The sequence below is a fragment of the Rhinoderma darwinii genome, chromosome 5, assembly GCF_050947455.1.
Source record: "Rhinoderma darwinii isolate aRhiDar2 chromosome 5, aRhiDar2.hap1, whole genome shotgun sequence".
NCBI classification, from domain to species: domain Eukaryota; kingdom Metazoa; phylum Chordata; class Amphibia; order Anura; family Rhinodermatidae; genus Rhinoderma; species Rhinoderma darwinii.
This window is the reverse complement of record NC_134691.1, coordinates 318,558,866-318,576,085: the sequence shown is the minus strand read 5'-3', so window position 1 is coordinate 318,576,085 and position 17,220 is coordinate 318,558,866. Positions and strand designations below refer to the sequence as shown.

At 44.9% G+C, this 17,220-nt stretch overlaps 1 protein-coding gene across 2 annotated transcripts in view; it reads right to left on the bottom strand.

Moving 5' to 3' along the window:
* Positions 1-17,004, bottom strand: part of ARHGAP21 (Rho GTPase activating protein 21) — a 158,174-nt gene extending 141,170 nt beyond the window's left edge. For both annotated transcript variants that reach the window (XM_075827539.1, XM_075827540.1), the window contains exon 1: positions 16,734-17,004. In XM_075827539.1, the coding sequence (XP_075683654.1) occupies positions 16,734-16,811 (78 nt within the window). In that variant the 5' untranslated portion in view covers positions 16,812-17,004. The remainder of the gene's footprint in view (positions 1-16,733) is intronic.
* Positions 17,005-17,220: the final 216 nt, after the last annotated feature.

The window sequence follows — 17,220 nt, the reverse complement described above, 5'->3', positions numbered from 1 at the left end:
ATCGGGCTATTGGATTTTAAAGAGGCTCTGTCACCAGATTATAAGTGCCCTATCTTCTACATAATGTGATCGGCACTGTAATGTAGATTACAGCAGTGTTTTTTATAAAGTTATGACCTATTTTAACGTTACTGAAGTGTCTTTAGAGTGAATAGACATCGCTTACAGCCAGGACGCGATGTCTATTCACAATCCCGACACTTCGGTAACGTTTGTGTGGAATTTATAGCACAGCATAATCGAGAGATTACACTTGCTGTGTTGTAAATCCCACACAAACGTTACTGAGGTGTCGGGATTGTGAATAGACATTGCGTCCTGGATGGAAGCGATGTCTAGTCTCTCAAGACACTTCAGTAACGTTAGTGTGTGAGTATGTGACAGCACATCATGATCTAGCAAGATCACTATGTTCTGAGTAAATGAATGGAGAGAAGTGTATGACGCTGATTGGTCAGCGTCATACACTCCTCTCCACAACGCCCACTTAGTCAAAAAGTAAAAACACGCCCAGTTGTCTATTAAGAAAGTAATTAGCATAAAGATAAAATAGGTCATAACTTGCTCAAAATTGATCGTTTTTCTAAATAAAATAAAAAAAACACTGCTGTGATCTACATTACAGCGCCGATCACATCATGTACAATATAGGCCACTTATAATGTGGTGACAGAGCCGCTTTAACATGCCCGAGACTTTTTTTGTTCTCTGATTTTGTAAGTTTGCCCACTGTCAAAGACATGAACAGTCTAGAATTTTTAGGCTAGGTTAATTTTACCAGTGAGAGATAGATTATATATAAAAAAAAAAAAAAAAACAGAAAATCATATTGTCAAAATTATATATATTTATTTGCATTGTGCACAGAGAAATAAGTATTTGATCCATTTGGCAAACAAGACTTAATACTTGGTGGCAAAACCCTTGTTGGCAAGCACAGCAGTCAGACGTTTTTTGTAGTTGATGATGAGGTTTGCACACATGTTAGATGGAATTTTGGCCCACTCCTCTTTGCAGATCATCTGTAAATCATTAAGACTTCGAGGCTGTCGCTTGGCAACTCGGATCTTCAGCTCCCTCCATAAGTTTTCGATGGGATTAAGGTCTGGAGACTGGCTAGGCCACTCCATGACCTTAATGTGCTTCTTTTTGAGCCACTCCTTTGTTGCCTTGGCTGTATGTTTCGGGTCATTATCGTGCTGGAAGACCCAGCCACAAGCCATTTTTAATGTCCTGGTGGAGGGAAGGAGGTTGTCACTCAGGATTTGACAGTACATGGCTCCATCCATTCTCCCATTGATGCGGTGAAGTAGTCCTGTGCCTTTAACAGAGAAACACCCCCAAAACATAATGTTTCCACCTCCATGCTTGACAGTGGGGACGGTGTTCTTTGGGTCATAGGCAGAATTTCTCTTCCACCAAACACGGCGAGTTGAGTTAATGCCAAAGAGCTCAATTTTAGTCTCATCTGACCACAGCACCTTCTCCCAATCACTCTCAGAATCATCCAGATGTTCATTTGCAAACTTCAGATGGGCCTGTACATGTGCCTTCTTGAGTAGGGGGACCTTGCGGGCACTGCAGGATTTTAATCCTTAACGGCGTAATGTGTTACCAATGGTTTTCTTGGTGACTGTGGTCCCAGCTGCCTTGAGATCATTAACAAGTTCCCCCCGTGTAGTTTTCGGCTGAGCTCTCACCTTCCTCAGGATCAAGGATACCCCACGAGGTGAGATTTTGCATGGAGCCCCAGATCGATGTCGATTGACAGTCATTTTGTATGTCTTCCATTTTCTTACTATTGCACCAACAGTTGTCTCCTTCTCACCCAGCGTCTTACTTATGGTTTTGTAGCCCATTCCAGCCTTGTGCAGGTCTATGATCTTGTCCCTGACATCCTTAGAAAGCTCTTTGGTCTTGCCCATGTTGTAGAGGTTAGAGTCAGACTGATTAATTGAGTCTGTGGACAGGAGTCTTTTATACAGGTGACCATATAAGACAGCTGTCTTTAATGCAGGCACCAAGTTGATTTGGAGCGTGTAACTGGTCTGGAGGAGGCTGAACTCTTAATGGTTGGTAGGGGATCAAATACTTATTTCTCTGTGCACAATGCAAATAAATACATATAATTTTGACTGTGATTTTCTGTTTTTTTTTATATATATAATCTATCTCTCACTGGTAAAATTAACCTAGCCTAAAAATTCTAGACTGTTCATGTCTTTGACAGTGGGCAAACTTACAAAATCAGCAAGGGATCAAATACTTATTTCCTTCACTGTATCTACTGTAAAGTCTTAAAAGGAGTTTTCCAAGAATGCATAATTATGGCCTTCCTTTAATGAATGGATGAACAGTGGGGGGGGGGGTCTGACCACCAGGACCCCCTACCAATAAGCAGCATGAAGTGAGTGTGGCCTCCACCCTTGTTCCAGACAGTGGCGCTTCCATTCATGTAGCCATGGATTGTACTGCAGCCACCTTAAGTCTCCATAGAACAACAATAACTCCACCAAAATGTGTGCTACGTTACTGTATACCCTCCAGAACACTATATAACATGTCCCACAAATCAACTTTCCACTTCGACTTGCAGTAAATCCTTAGATGAAGCGCTGCTCAGCCATCATAATGGCTGCTTCCGTTATATTAAGAGGACGGCTCTGCTGAAAAGGAATATTCCTTCAGTCAGTCGCGGGGAGATTATGATATTCACAGCTCTCATAAAGCACTTTCCGTCATCTCTAAGGAAGCAGACGAGGCCATGTATCAAGACTCCGCACAATTCAAGGAAACTTGTACTTGGTGAGGTAAGAGTACGGCCCTGAAGGATATGCATGTTTATAACCATCACGGAAGGAGCTTTTGTGATTTACTAAGTTATATAAGCACTTGTGCAAAACCCATAGAATATACATTGCCACGCTGTATGCGACCATTTAAAGGGACACAGTCCCCAAACTTAATTACAATAACGAAGTTCTACCAGTTCTTATGCTGACAACCATATTCTTCCTTTTGAACACCCAATCCCCTCACCACCCTCTATTTACAGCAGGAGAGATGCCTTACAGTCAACTGGAACATGAAATATGCAACTTGTCTGCTGTCTGCACTCCTTTATTCTGTCATTAATCCTCTGATAATGAAGTAAGAACATTCAATTTCACTGTAGGCTGTAAAATGAGATGTTTGTAGTTGAGATCAGTCTGCATTGTAGTCTGTTTGGCCACTAGAGGTCAGCTCATGTGAAACCGGCAATACGCATAATTCAGTACATAAATACAGACTTTCTGATGACCGCATCCCTTTAGGCCCTGTTCACACTGAGTTTTTTGACGAGTTTTTTTGGGGCAGAAACCACACCAAAAAACTCCTCAAAAACCGCCCGAAAATGCCTCCCATTGATTTCAATGGGAGGCAGACTAGTTTTTTTTCCACGAGTAAAAAAAACTCGTCGTGGTAAAAAGAAGCAACATGACCCATCTTGAGGCGGTTTCCTCCTCCAAAACCCCATTTCAATGAGTCAGAAAGAGGAAAAAAAACCCTCGACGAGTGTTTTGACGAGTTTTTGTCAAACCACTGTGCAAAAACCTACTGGAGCATTTTTTGCAGGAGGAATTTTCCTCCTGCAAAAAACTCCGTGTGAACACAGCCTAAGGGTACATGCACACGACAGTTTGTATTTTGCGGTCCATATACAGATCCGCAAAACACGAATGGCATATGGACAGCACACGGATGGCATCCGTGTGCCATCCGTAGTTTTCATGTCGCCATAGACTTGAATGGGTGAGACTGAGCCGCAAACATGAATAGGACCTGCTATGAGTTTGCCGAGCCTGGTCCCACGGCCCTCACATGGATCTGTGAACATGGAAGTGTGCATGGGGCCATAAAAAATAGTGGGTCAGTGTTAAAAAAAACAAAACACTAATATCCCACTGATGAAAACAATGGTCGTGTGCATGTGATCTGTCACCACATTATAAGCGGCCTATATTGTACATGAGGTGATCGGCGCTGTAATGTAGATTACAGTAGTGTTTTTTATATAGAAAAACGATCATTTGACAGAGTTATGACCTATATTAGATTTATGCTAAGGAGTTTCTCAATGACCAAGTGGGCGTTGGGGAGAGAAGTGTATGACGCTGACCAATCAGTGACCAATCAGCGTCATACACTTCTCTCCATTCATTTACACTGCAGATAGCGATATAGCTATGTGCAGTCACATAAACACACTAACATTACTGCAGTGTCCGGACAGTGAATATACATTACCTCCAGCCAGGACGTGATGTGTATTCAGAATCCTGACCACTTCTGTAGCGTCTGTCATTTAGAGCATAGCAGGTGTAGTCTCGAGATTACACTGTAAACTGTCATTCACAGCGAGATCTCGCTGTGCGGTGCTGTAAATCACACAGACGCTACAGAAGTGGTCAGGATTCTGAATACACATCACGTCCTCGCTCGAGGTAATGTATATTCATTGTCATGACACATGAGTAGCGTTTTAGTGTGTTTATGTGACTGCACATAGCGATATAGCTATATCGCTATCTGCAGTGTAAATGGATAAGTGTATGACGCTGATTGGTCACTGATTGGTCAGCGTCATACACTTCTCTCCACAACACCCACTTGGTCGAAAAGTAAAAACACACCCAGTTGTCCATTGAGAAACTCATTAGCATAAAGCTAAAATAGGTCATAAAAAATGATCGTTTTTCTAAATAAAAACACTGCTGTGATCTACATTACAGCGCCGATCACATCATGTACAATATAGGCCACTTATAATCTGGTGACAATAGCCTCTTTAAAGAGGCTCTGTCACCAGATTTTGCAACCCCTATCTGCTATTGCAGCAGATCGGCGCTGCAATGTAGATTACAGTAACGTTTTTATTTTTAAAAAACGAGCATTTTTGGCCAAGTTATGACCATTTTTGTAGTTATGCAAATGAGGCTTGCAAAAGTACAACTGGGCGTGTTGAAAAGTAAAAGTACAACTGGGCGTGTATTATGTGCGTACATCGGGGCGTGTTTACTACTTTTACTAGCTGGGCTTTCTGATGAGAAGTGTCATCCACTTCTCTTCAGAACGCCCAGCTTCTGGCAGTGCAGATCTGTGACGTCACTCACAGGTCCTGCATCGTGTCGGCACCAGAGGCTACAGTTGATTCTGCAGCAGCATCAGCATTTGCAGGTAAGTAGCTACATCGATTTACCTGCAAACGCTGATGCTGCTGCAGAATCATCTGTAGCCTCGGGTGCCGATGTGTCCTCGCTCGTCTGACACGATGCAGGACCTGTGAGTGACGTCACAGCGTGATCTCTGGAGAACACGGCTGTGTCTGCACTGCCAGAAGCTGGGCGTTGTGAAGAGAAGTGGATGATACTTCTATACACAACGCCCAGCTAGTAAAAGTAGTAAACACGCCCCGATGTACGCACATAATACACGCCCAGTTGTACTTTTACTTTTCAACACGCCCAGTTGTACTTTTGCAAGCCTCATTTGCATAAATACGAAAATGGTCATAACTTGGCCAAAAATGCTCGTTTTTAAAAAATAAAAACGTTACTGTAATCTACATTGCAGCGCCGATCTGCTGCAATAGCAGATAGGGGTTGCAAAATCTGGTGACAGAGCCTCTTTAAGTAAATTCTAGGAAGTGGCTTATTCAATACTAGTAAACAGGGCGTAAAATAAACTGATTCAATTCAACAAAGTGTAACTTCAGGGGGGGGGGGGGGGGGGGGGGGGGGGGAGACAAAAATGGAAATTCTGCATCTTACTTGCCTCATCCCACAATGTGGGTCTCAAAGGGTCTCCAGGCCCCGTTTTATTGCCCAATATGACAAATCTGAGAACACGGCTATGTAGGGAAATGGATATTTAGCTATTAGATGTATACGACCCAATGACAAATCAGAAGGGTGACCTGTACAGGCTATGCGGTTATATGATGAATATAAAGCAATTCCCTAATAAACATATCCATGATCACCAAATCACTCCAAGCTAAAAAGGGGCAATTTATAATTATACATTTATGGAATTGCTATTTATGCAATTTCCTGCGCATTAAAACCAATTTTTTATATAAAAGTCACGTTTCGCTCATTCACTACATTTTGGTTGGAGGTTCTTGAACATTAAAAAATTCTTCTAGTAGTCTAGTATAACATCAATCCATTGGGTCAGACCCCGATGTAAATGGGAATACCAAGGGGAAAAGATGTTCGTGAACAGTACAAACCGTAGATCCCGCATAGGGACGAGTAAACAGGAGGTTACACAGTTTTTAAAATACTGGTTATTCCAACCCAAACATTTCTCATAATAACATAGGTCAATGGGAGCAGCGGCATCATCCCAACAATGTACGCAGTCAGCGTGGAAAACATTAAGGGCGTCCGGGGAAGGAACGCCACAAAGCTTAGTGGTCTTCACTTTCAGAAACTTTTTCCCAAGCAGTTCACAAACAAGTTTCCACTTCTGAGCTACTCCAAGGAGCCTCTGCAGACACATCAGACCTGGAATCGCCGCCATACTTGGTTACCAGAACGACGGACTGGACGCAGAATGTAAACACAAGATAAACAGCGAGAACATTTGTTTAAACATTACCAGCAGGTAGCCCCGAGAACAATGGGGTCTGAGTGTATACGGAGCCTGCTCCCCCCAGCTATATCAGTCTTCACACACAGCCGACAGCTCCCCTATTGTTTTCGGAGACGCCTTCTTCAGCGCTTCACAATCGGAATCTCTGGTAGCCAAGTAAACTTCATTTACAGAGATGACCGGCACGTGAAATCTACACCTCCTCCATCATTCACTGATGACCTGATGTCAATGCCCGTCCTCACAGCCACAAAGAAGTAGCTGCTGCAAAATTACAGTCAAACAAAAACAAACATGGCTGACATAGAAACGGGGTGTTCATTAAAAGGTGACTTGCACCTCTCCTGACATGTCTGTTTTAGTAAATATTTGTATTTGCCATGAAATAACTAATCTGCAGCATCTTTTCCTAAAACTCTGAATTGTGCAGTTCATCCGTTATTCGTCCTGGAAAAATATGGACAAGGTTACAATTGGGCATCACTATTTTCCTTGTCTACAGGTTTTGTCTCCTCATCAACATGTTCCATTAATTGGTTTTTAATGTATTCATATATTTACAGGAGGAATAACAGAGGAACGGTACAATGAAGTGCCTACACAGTGGCACCTGCAGATATCCCACACGCCAACACAAATATAGACCAAATAGTAGGGTCAGTACAACAGTAACATCGATATGGAACTGCCCATTCCATTGTGCCCATCAGACTCAAAACTGTGCCAACCACGTAGTAGTGACCGTAATGTAGCCGCACTATCCGGCTCTATATGGACGAGAAAAATAGATTATATTAATCTCTATGAAGTGACTGGATCCATACGTGAACTCGCACTGACATTCAACAGTCAGCAAACGAGAAAAATGTTAAATTGCATCAGATACATTTTACATCGGCAAAAAGAAAACATTGAGTGAACATGAACGCACAACTTTGGCGCAGTGCAGTAAGGAACTGTTCACACCTGCGTTGATGTATCCGTTGTTCTGATCCGTGAAGGGAGCAGAACAAAGATACCGGAAGCGCCAGTTCTGTTGGAAGACAAACCCCAACGGCACACGACAGAACCCATTGACTTTAATTGGTTCAGTTTAATGGGTTTCCGTCATGGTGTTCATTGTCTTACCAGATACGTTCAGCCGGATTTGTGCCTCCAACATAGATGTGAACAGGGCCTGATACAACAGTTCCATGGGTGGGACAACTCTTGCATGACTTCAGAGATAGAACACCACCACGCATCTAACCCGGACCCAAGTCTTATGTATTACAATGTGTTGTATCTTATGAATTCTTACAGGCACGGACTCCACGAAGATAAACACTGGGTATTCCTGCAGCAATCTGGAAGCGTTTTACCTGTTCTGTTCTTTGAGAAATGAATTATTCGTCTCTGGGAACACAGTGCTCTGTAGAGGACCCCCACCTCCCCCATCGTGAGAGCGCTCTGCTGTAGAAGTCACATTACGCAGTTCGCTCCTCCGGTGTGATGACGTAGGGTTTTGCATCAAATTCCAATGTAAATTGCGGCCTATCCATCTACTCCGCACCCTCAATAATTAAACTGGAACACTTGGGGTCTATTGTCTCCCCCCCCCCCCCCCACCCAGCGCTTGTTTTTGTCACCTAAAGACTTATTCTCAGAGAACCCCTTTAATTGTGATTATCTAGATACGGTTGACATCAGAAGTGATGTAGATTCTTAAGGTTCTCTTACATCGGTCGATAAGACATCGTTGATCGGCGCTCGTTTGCTGCTGTCACGCGGAGCTATGGACGACCAGTCGTTACTCCGATCGCTCTTCCCCATACATCATATTATTATTTCACTTTAAAACTAAAGTAAAAACATTTTTCCCCATCATAAAAAAAATAAAATGAGGCAAAAACTTCAGCATTAGGCCGGGTTAGGCAGCGTCACATGACCTGCAAATTCATCCAGGGAGGCCAGAGCAGACGTCAAAAGGAGGGAGGGGATAAGTATGAGCATGTTTTTTTTACGAAGGGGAAATTCAGTCAGAAAAACCGCACCACGACGTGCTGCAATTTTTCAGGCGGGAGGTGGTGCGATTTTTCAGGTGGAAGATGAAGCGGTTTCCATGTGCTGTGGGTGATTTTTATACAGCGTATCGACTTGTGGGAACGTGGCCTTAAATCGACACTGACATGGTTAAAGCGACACGGACATGGTCAAATAGCCACGTCAAGTCCCTGAAAGTTGCAATTGATGGCGGAAGTGGCGTGTGGAGTCATACGGAGGCGACATCTCCCACCAAGAATTACAACTGTGAGGCCCCAAAAAAAAAAAAAAAAAAAAAAAACCTGCAAATTCTGATAGTACTGGAAACCTGCATAGTTAAGCCTCACGCACACGACCGTAGCCATGTGCACGGCCATGATTTTCGGGTCGGCCGGCAGCAGCGGACTGTCAGTCGTGAGCCGCCCACATATGACGGGCCATGCACATGGCCGCGGCCATTATTTTACATATGACGGGCCGTGCACACCAGTCGTGTGCATGGCCCCATAGGAATGAATGGGGCCGCAATTCTCCTGTGGATTTTCGGGGGAATTACGGCCGCAAAAGCCCGTTCTGAGGAAGCTAGAACCATATTGGTTGTCATCCACTTTGCCAGAAATAGATTAAAAAATCATTTTTAACAACTTGACAGAATAAAAGCAATGTAAGGATTTTATTGGGTTTCATCTATTTTATACTGGGGGAAATGCTCTGTGAGGGTAAGAATGATAATGTAATAGCGGCCATATTCCCAAAAAGTGAAGCACGCAGGGATGTGCAGAAATGACCACAACTCCCAGCCTCCGTCTAATGGGATTGCCTAAACAGGGACAGGTTTTCCCTTCACCAGAAACATTTCAGGAACTGCTGTAATTTCCGGTAGCTGCAGGGCCGCAGGGAATCACTTCACCGCCACAAGAAGAAAGATCAGTCACAATAATAATAACCCAGATTTGTTTCAGTAACCTTCACCCTCCATTGACCTCGCCCTGACACCACCCGTACTGGCGAGCCGCACATCTGCCAGACCACCACTGGATAACGCGTCACACCCTTTATGGGTCAGTAAAATAATAAGCAGCAAACTGTCCAAAAACTTTCAACACCTGCAACAGCGAACGGTAATAAGCCGATTAAAGGAGCGACAAACATTCAACACCAGAAGAGGATACTACAGCCCAGAACATCCACTATAATCTCATCTGGTAGCGCTTGGCTGATTTACCATACAGAGCTCTAGGAAGTCTTAAGTGCAGTCATATTCGTTGTCAACCAGCTTTCCCATAAACGGATAAGGACTAAAGGACTTAGGGGGAAAACACACTTTAAAGGGGTTATAAAAGATTTTTTTTTTAAATAAAACGGTCTGTTTTCTAGAAACATTGCCAAACCTGTCCATATGTTGGGTGAGCGATTACAGCTCAGCTCTCTTGAAGTGAATGGGGCTGAGCTGCAATTCACACAACTTGTGGACAGGTGTGGCACTGGTTCTGGAAGAAAGCAGCCATGTTTTTGTAATCCTGTACAATTCATTTAAAGCTTTGCTCCAGTTGCCTACACTCTACACTCTACACTCTACACTCTACACTCTACACTCTACACTCTACACTCTACACTCTACACTCTACACTCTACACTCTACACTCTACACTCTACACTCTACACTCTACACTCTACACTCTACACTCTACACTCTACACTCTACACTCTACACTCTACACTCTACACTCTACACTCTACACTCTACACTCTACACTCTACACTCTACACTCTACACTCTACACTCTACACTCTACACTCTACACTCTACACTCTACACTCTACACTCTACACTCTACACTCTACACTCTACACTCTACACTCTACACTCTACACTCTACACTCTACACTCTACACTCTACACTCTACACTCTACACTCTACACTCTACACTCTACACTCTACACTCTACACTCTACACTCTACACTCTACACTCTACACTCTACACTCTACACTCTACACTCTACACTCTACACTCTACACTCGGATTTGGCAACAGCAGAGCTCTGGGTGTTATTAGAATTGAAATGTGAAAACCTGCGTGAAGAGAGGTGGACCTGCCCGCTGTGGTCTATCTGGAAATAGAAATTCTTATCTGACTATTCCTAGCTTCAGCCGCAGTCTCTCTCCAGACAGTCAACCTTTGGACGCTCCCTGGTTAGCCATTCATGTGAACCTCTCCCTCTTTACAGGGCAGACAAGTAAAGTTCATGCGCTTTCCATCAGACATTCATTGAGAGGACGAAGGAGGAAAAATTAGAGTAGGATGAAGGAGCGACCTATGGAGACCACTTGTGGCTTCATTCAGTTTTCCACATATCTTTAGCTGGGTTCCTCCAAATTCCTTCCATCTCTTATGGTTTATTCACACCGCCGTAATACCATGCTGTGTGGAACCTGAATATTTATACTGACACGGACCTTTAGGACGTCCAACACTTTTCCCAGTAAGGAAGAAGACAATTCTGATGACAGACAGGTAGATGTTAGACACTAATGACCAGTGACCAATCTGCCCCAACCACAGACTTCGTGAGCAGAGACTTCTATGAAGAATTGCATTTATTGGACTGAGTTATCAGCACAAATTCTTTTAATGGACCTCCTGCCCCACTATCACCAACTTGGCCAGAATATCGGGCCGGTTCTTAGATTGAGCAACAGAATAAACCTTCGAGTAGCCAATGTGAAGTGGCCACACAGACAGGATGAGACATACATAGAACGATGGGAAGGATTCTCCATTTTAAGGCCCTGTTCACACAGAGTTTTTTGGCGCAGAAGCCACGTTGGAAATCAGTGTAAAAAAAACTGCCAAAATTGCCCCCCCCCCCCCCCCCCCCCATTGATTACAATGGAAGGCAGAGGAAAATTTGTTCCCAAGCGGCTTTTACGTGTTCACGGTGAAAAAAAGCGGGATGTCCTTTCTTGCTACGGTTTCCGCCTCTGACCTCCCATTGAAATCAATGGGAGGCAGAAGACCCCAGCAGCACCAGTTTGAGCATTTGTCACAGTGTTTTTAGTTTCATGGCTGCGGGTGAAAAACGCGGGGAAAAAACGCGCGGGCAGGTCAACATCTGCCTCAAAATACCCAAAGGAATTCTGAGACAGATTTTTTCCTGCAAAAAAAACCTCTAACAATAGTTCCCATTGTTGCGAATAACCTTCATGTAAACGTCTCTCTACACAACGCCAACAGGCTTTAATAGCGCAGGAGTGCGGGTCGCTGGAAGTGGGACCCCAACCGATCATATCCATGCCATAGCCTGTAAAAGATGACGAAACTCCTTTAGAGAACCACCCAGTCTGTGCCCTCACAAGTGTCGGACGCTTCTTATATAACGTGAATAGAAATAAGCGGTGCTCTCGGTATAGTCTGAAGCATTCTACGCATTCCCATGGACAATCTTCTATTTCAGCATTCCTCATCGCTTCCTACTTGAGGTGTGTGTTAAACTTGCCAGCACGACACACCCAACGCTAATGCTAGATAATGGAAAGTAAAAAAAAAAAATTATATTTATATGTTCTACAGGGATTTTTTTCCTTCATAGGATCCAGCCCGAGCTGCAGGAAGGAAAGCCGTGCACTGGCTGAATTTCTTAGAGAAAGAAAGGATTATCCTTAGACTGGCCTTAATGTTACAGAAGGGAGTTCACCAGAAATACTCGGCAGATTATTATGTCAAGCGTAAAGCATTTAACCTGCTTCATTCCCAAGTCCAACGCGGCCGCCCGGGGCTATTATGATCAGAAATGATATGCAGCAGAGCAATGATAAGAGGGGGATAGTGGCCAAGCATGTGACAGCAGCGCTGCGGGCCCTCCTCGCCTGCTGGAAGACGCGCAGCTGCCACTAGTGAGTGAAAGGTGTGGAAATTCACTGGTGTCTACACCAGACAAGTCAGTACAAATCTGTCCTGACAGCCGTCAGCGCACATCCTCATAGTAGAGAACTACAGCACATGAAGGGGTCACATACTTATCCAAACCCAACCATTGGGTAATGGGATGGTCTCAAATACACCCCTTTCTAAAAGTCCTATTAGGACAACATAGTGGGTTGCTGCCGCTTGGGACCCCCCCCTTAGGAGTCAGAGCAGAAACCCGCTATAAACAGTGGATCTGGCAGACCCTGACCGTCCACGTATCACATGAGCCATTCATTTTACTGGTCGGCATGTAATACAATGGCAGCTGTAGGGGAAATGTATGGCCGGCCATAGTGTCTGAAGATGAACCTGCAGCGATCAGCTGATTGCCTGGGCGACTTTGGTATAAGAAGGTGATCATAAGATCACCCCTTTTAAGAGGGATTTCCACCTTTAGCCATGAAGCACCTTAAAGGGAATGTGTCATTCATTTTTTTTATCATATTGCTTTTAATATGATATTAACATAAATTTTATTTATTTGTGTTCTCATGTTCAACTTTTTTCTAACTTTTTCTTCTGTATGGGGGCTGCCATTTTTTTTCCATCACTGTATGTGTCGATTAACAGAGATGGAAGACAGAGATGGAATACAGCACATACAACCCCATAGAGAATGCGAACGGGAGCCGTTTCATTTGCAGAAGTGTACGCCGTCTGCGTGGGAACTGCGCATGAGCCGCCCCCACAGAGAGCAAAACGAAGCTCGTTCGCAGAGCGAAATCCGGCGCCATTTTCATGTGGACCGGAAGCCGCTGCCGGACAGTCAGATGACGACTTCCGGCCATATGCTCATGCGCAAGGAATAGGAGCGTAGACGGCAGGTAATTTATGTTTGTGTATATGATGTGTGTATTATGTTCGTGTGATACTGTCTGCTGAGCCCTGTATCTAATCCTCCCACACGGTGCAGTCGCTCAGAAAATGGCGGCACACAGTGTAGGAGGTTTGACGATTCAAACCCTACCTTCTCCTGGCACTAGCCAGAATAAGGGAGGGGGGATTGTGTGAGGACACTAGAGCGAGTGTGTCCACCCCAAATTTGCAGCATAAAGCAATGAGGTTGCTTTACCACATTGACCATGCTGCAATTTTGGGAATTGCTCCCTCTAGTGACCAGCACATGGAAATTTTATTAATTAGAATCTAATTTATAATATTTACTGACTTGTGAAAAAAAACAAAAACAATGTGTAATCATTGAAATAATGGTTTAACTGAAAAAAAAAATAATTCTAGCGACACATTCCATACACAACGACCGCCAGCAATGCGGGCAATCGATAGTCTGAAAACAGAAAAAATACAAAAAACGGACTCCCTGGGGCTTGCACAATGTGGCGAATGATCCGATGATTGGGCCTGAACACAAGTTTGTCAAACAGAAGATTACAATTGAGCACAATCTTTTTTTGTGATCAATTTTTCACACGAAGGTCGGCCACGATCCGTCATTTTGGCCGCCTTTTATCCCACGTGCATGGCCAGCTTTATAGACATAACACCATGAGCTGGACCCTCTACTAATTCCTGGAAGGAGACGAGCACCTGAACCCCTTTGATGATGGAGATTTCTGTACCTAGGAACATGTAAACAAGAACTCTTCACAGATCCATGACACGTTGAAGTGGTAAAATAGAACAATGGAAGGGTTCAAGTGATTAAGCGTCACGGTCTCAACTCAGACGCCACCAATGCGACCTTCTGACCAGTCTATAATAGGTGGAATACCACCTTGAATGAGTCTTTGTTGCTGATCTAGATCGCTGTAGAGAGGATGGATCGAATCTCTGGAGGCTGTGCCACTAGAGAGTACCGCCCGGGCACACCACAGTGCGGTGTACGATTCAGGGTGGTGCCATGTTCTGGAGTGTGACACATTGATACAGTGCCCAGAAAATAACAGGACACTCAAGACAAGACTTCACGTACACTGAGCACATGGAGAAAGTAACACGAACGACAACCACCATGAAACACAATGTAACATATGGTGAGAGGCCGGTGATACCAAGTGACTGCACAGCAGCAGCTGGCTCCACAGCCGACACCAACTAACAACCTGTCTCCACAAGATCTTACACACAACTCCTAACCCCCCGAGGTGATGATTACAGGGAGGTGAACCCCAAGGAAGACGGCTCCATGATAACCACAAGAGATATAGATATATGGAAAAAAATATAACAGGAGCCCCATAGAATATCAAGACGGACACATCACCAGTTATCACAATGCACGCCGAAGACTCCTTTAACCCTTTCATGACCAAGGGTCATTGCTACAAATTTGCCATTTTTGATATGCGCGTCTTTAAACGATAAATATCCTTGGAACCGCTTTGAATATCACAACTAGTTTTACTTTGCTTTTTTACAAGACGTATGAGGCGCTCATCTTCTAATTAATTCAGTGTTTTTCATTTTTAGGGGGGAGAGTGAAGGGCGCTACATACACACGACGGTGAAAAAAACGGCAGTCAACAACGGATCAACTACGTTTTTCATGGACGTTAGAAAAAAAAAAAAAATAAAAAATGGATGCATTTTATTCGTTAGGGTTTTTTGTCCCAACCCCCTGAAAACACCAGTGCCCATGTAGATAGTGACGCAATACCTCTGTAGATAGTGCCACATTGCCGACATATAGTGCCAACTGGAAATAGTGCCGCAGTACCCATATAGTGCCATACTTCTCCCTGTAGATAATGCCCATAGAGCCACACACAGTGCCCATGTAGATAGCGCCAGTGTCCCCTGTATATCGTGCCAATATAATGCCACAGTACCCATGTAGATAGTGCCACACCCCCTGTATATAGTACCCGCGTAGCTAGCACCACACCCCCCACATACACTATATACAGCGGGGATGGAGAGACGGCAGGGGATCCCTCTAGGAGGGGAATACTTGACCAGATCGCTGGCCGGGGATTCTGATGCTGGAGGGAGCTTAGGTGGCGCTATCTACAGAGGGTTGTGGGCGGAACCATCTACAGTGGGGGGGTATTCCTGGGATCTCAAAGCCCCGGTCGACATGAGAGTGCAGCGTTGCACTCATTAAACCCGTTCCAGGCGGTCAACGTTTATACACGTGCTGACTGCACAGGGAATCGGCACGTGGTATATAGCCGTATGGCAGTCGTGATGGGGTTAAAGGGCTTCTCCAGTAATGGGTCTCAATATGGAGGAAATGCGGAGGTGCGTGCTATTCTCTGTACATACCTACATAGGAAATATCCCAGGGATCAGTTATCGGGCTCTGAAGACACATTACATCACATGAATAGAACTGCAATACCAGACCTAGTCTGTGGATAAGAGTGGCGCTGTTTTTGGCGAACAACCTTTGCCCATTGGACTGATACAACCAATAATTAGCAGCAAAACAAACAAGCCCAACTAAAGAAAAATCACAAATTTCACCAGATTTACCGGCCAAGAGTTTCCAACGTAGAAGCCAGATTGACTAGAACTCATAATCAGCGTGTACACATACTACAACACTCATCGGATCAGGGTGGATCAGTTTCAGGCCATGACATTACCAGAGGTCGGCGGGTTCATCATCATCACCCCTATCAAGGTTGCTACGAGCAATTATAAATGCTATAATCTGCCTGTAGCTGGTTATAAGCAGACAAAATAACATGCGAGTGGGGTAGGGAGCGGACAGAACCAGCAATCAAGACCCCTCCCACTTTACACAAGAGGTTCTGCAGCAGTCCAGCCCCATTGCTGGTGTGTACAGGGGCCTCCTACCGTATTGCAGTGCTGGGCACACTTGTCTGAATGCACTGGCTGCCCAGAAATAAAAAGAGAATTAAAGGAGGAGGAGTCACAACTTTCGGGGGGGGGGGGGTATAGACAATGTGGGTGATTCTGGCTCAGTCTCCTGGCAGGGAGGCCACAAAGGGGATTGTCCCTGGCATTGTGTATAAGGGGGATACACATAGTATACAGCTAGGATATCAGACTCAGGAAAGGACATAGGGAACCTGTGGCTCAGCAGCTGCTGGAGAACTACAACTCCCAGCATGCCACTCAGCGCCCGCACAGGTGGCCTATGCAGTTGTATAGATTGCAGCCTCTGGGGTCTCACCTCCTCAGCGCCCGGACTAGCGTGCGCCTGCTGCTTCTCGCCGTCTCCCTCAGGTGGAGTTGTCCGGCGGCTCGCCATGATTCCCTGTGCGAATTACAAAGGAGAAGCGAAGGAGTCCACATTGGAGAGAAGGAAGGAGAGCGGTGACATGGAGCACAGCGGAGCGGTCACCGGGACACGGTGCTGGGGAGGAGCCGGGGCAGGTCGGGAGTCTGGCGGAGAAGAGCGGACATCGTGTCACTCGCTCCCCGTGTACAGAGTGTGTGTGAGTGAGAGGCGCTCTGTGAACGGGAGGGGGCGTGGCTGAAGCGCTCAGACCAATCGAGAGGCGACGTCCGTGTCAGCTGCCCCGCCCACTCTCTTAACCTTTTAGGTGACGGTAGTGGGGTTTTTAGCGCCTTCATAACTACGTGTGTCTTTAGTTGGCTCTGGTAGAGAAGAGGTTAAGATAAAGGGGCGGGTCAAATTACGTCACCCACCTGACTAA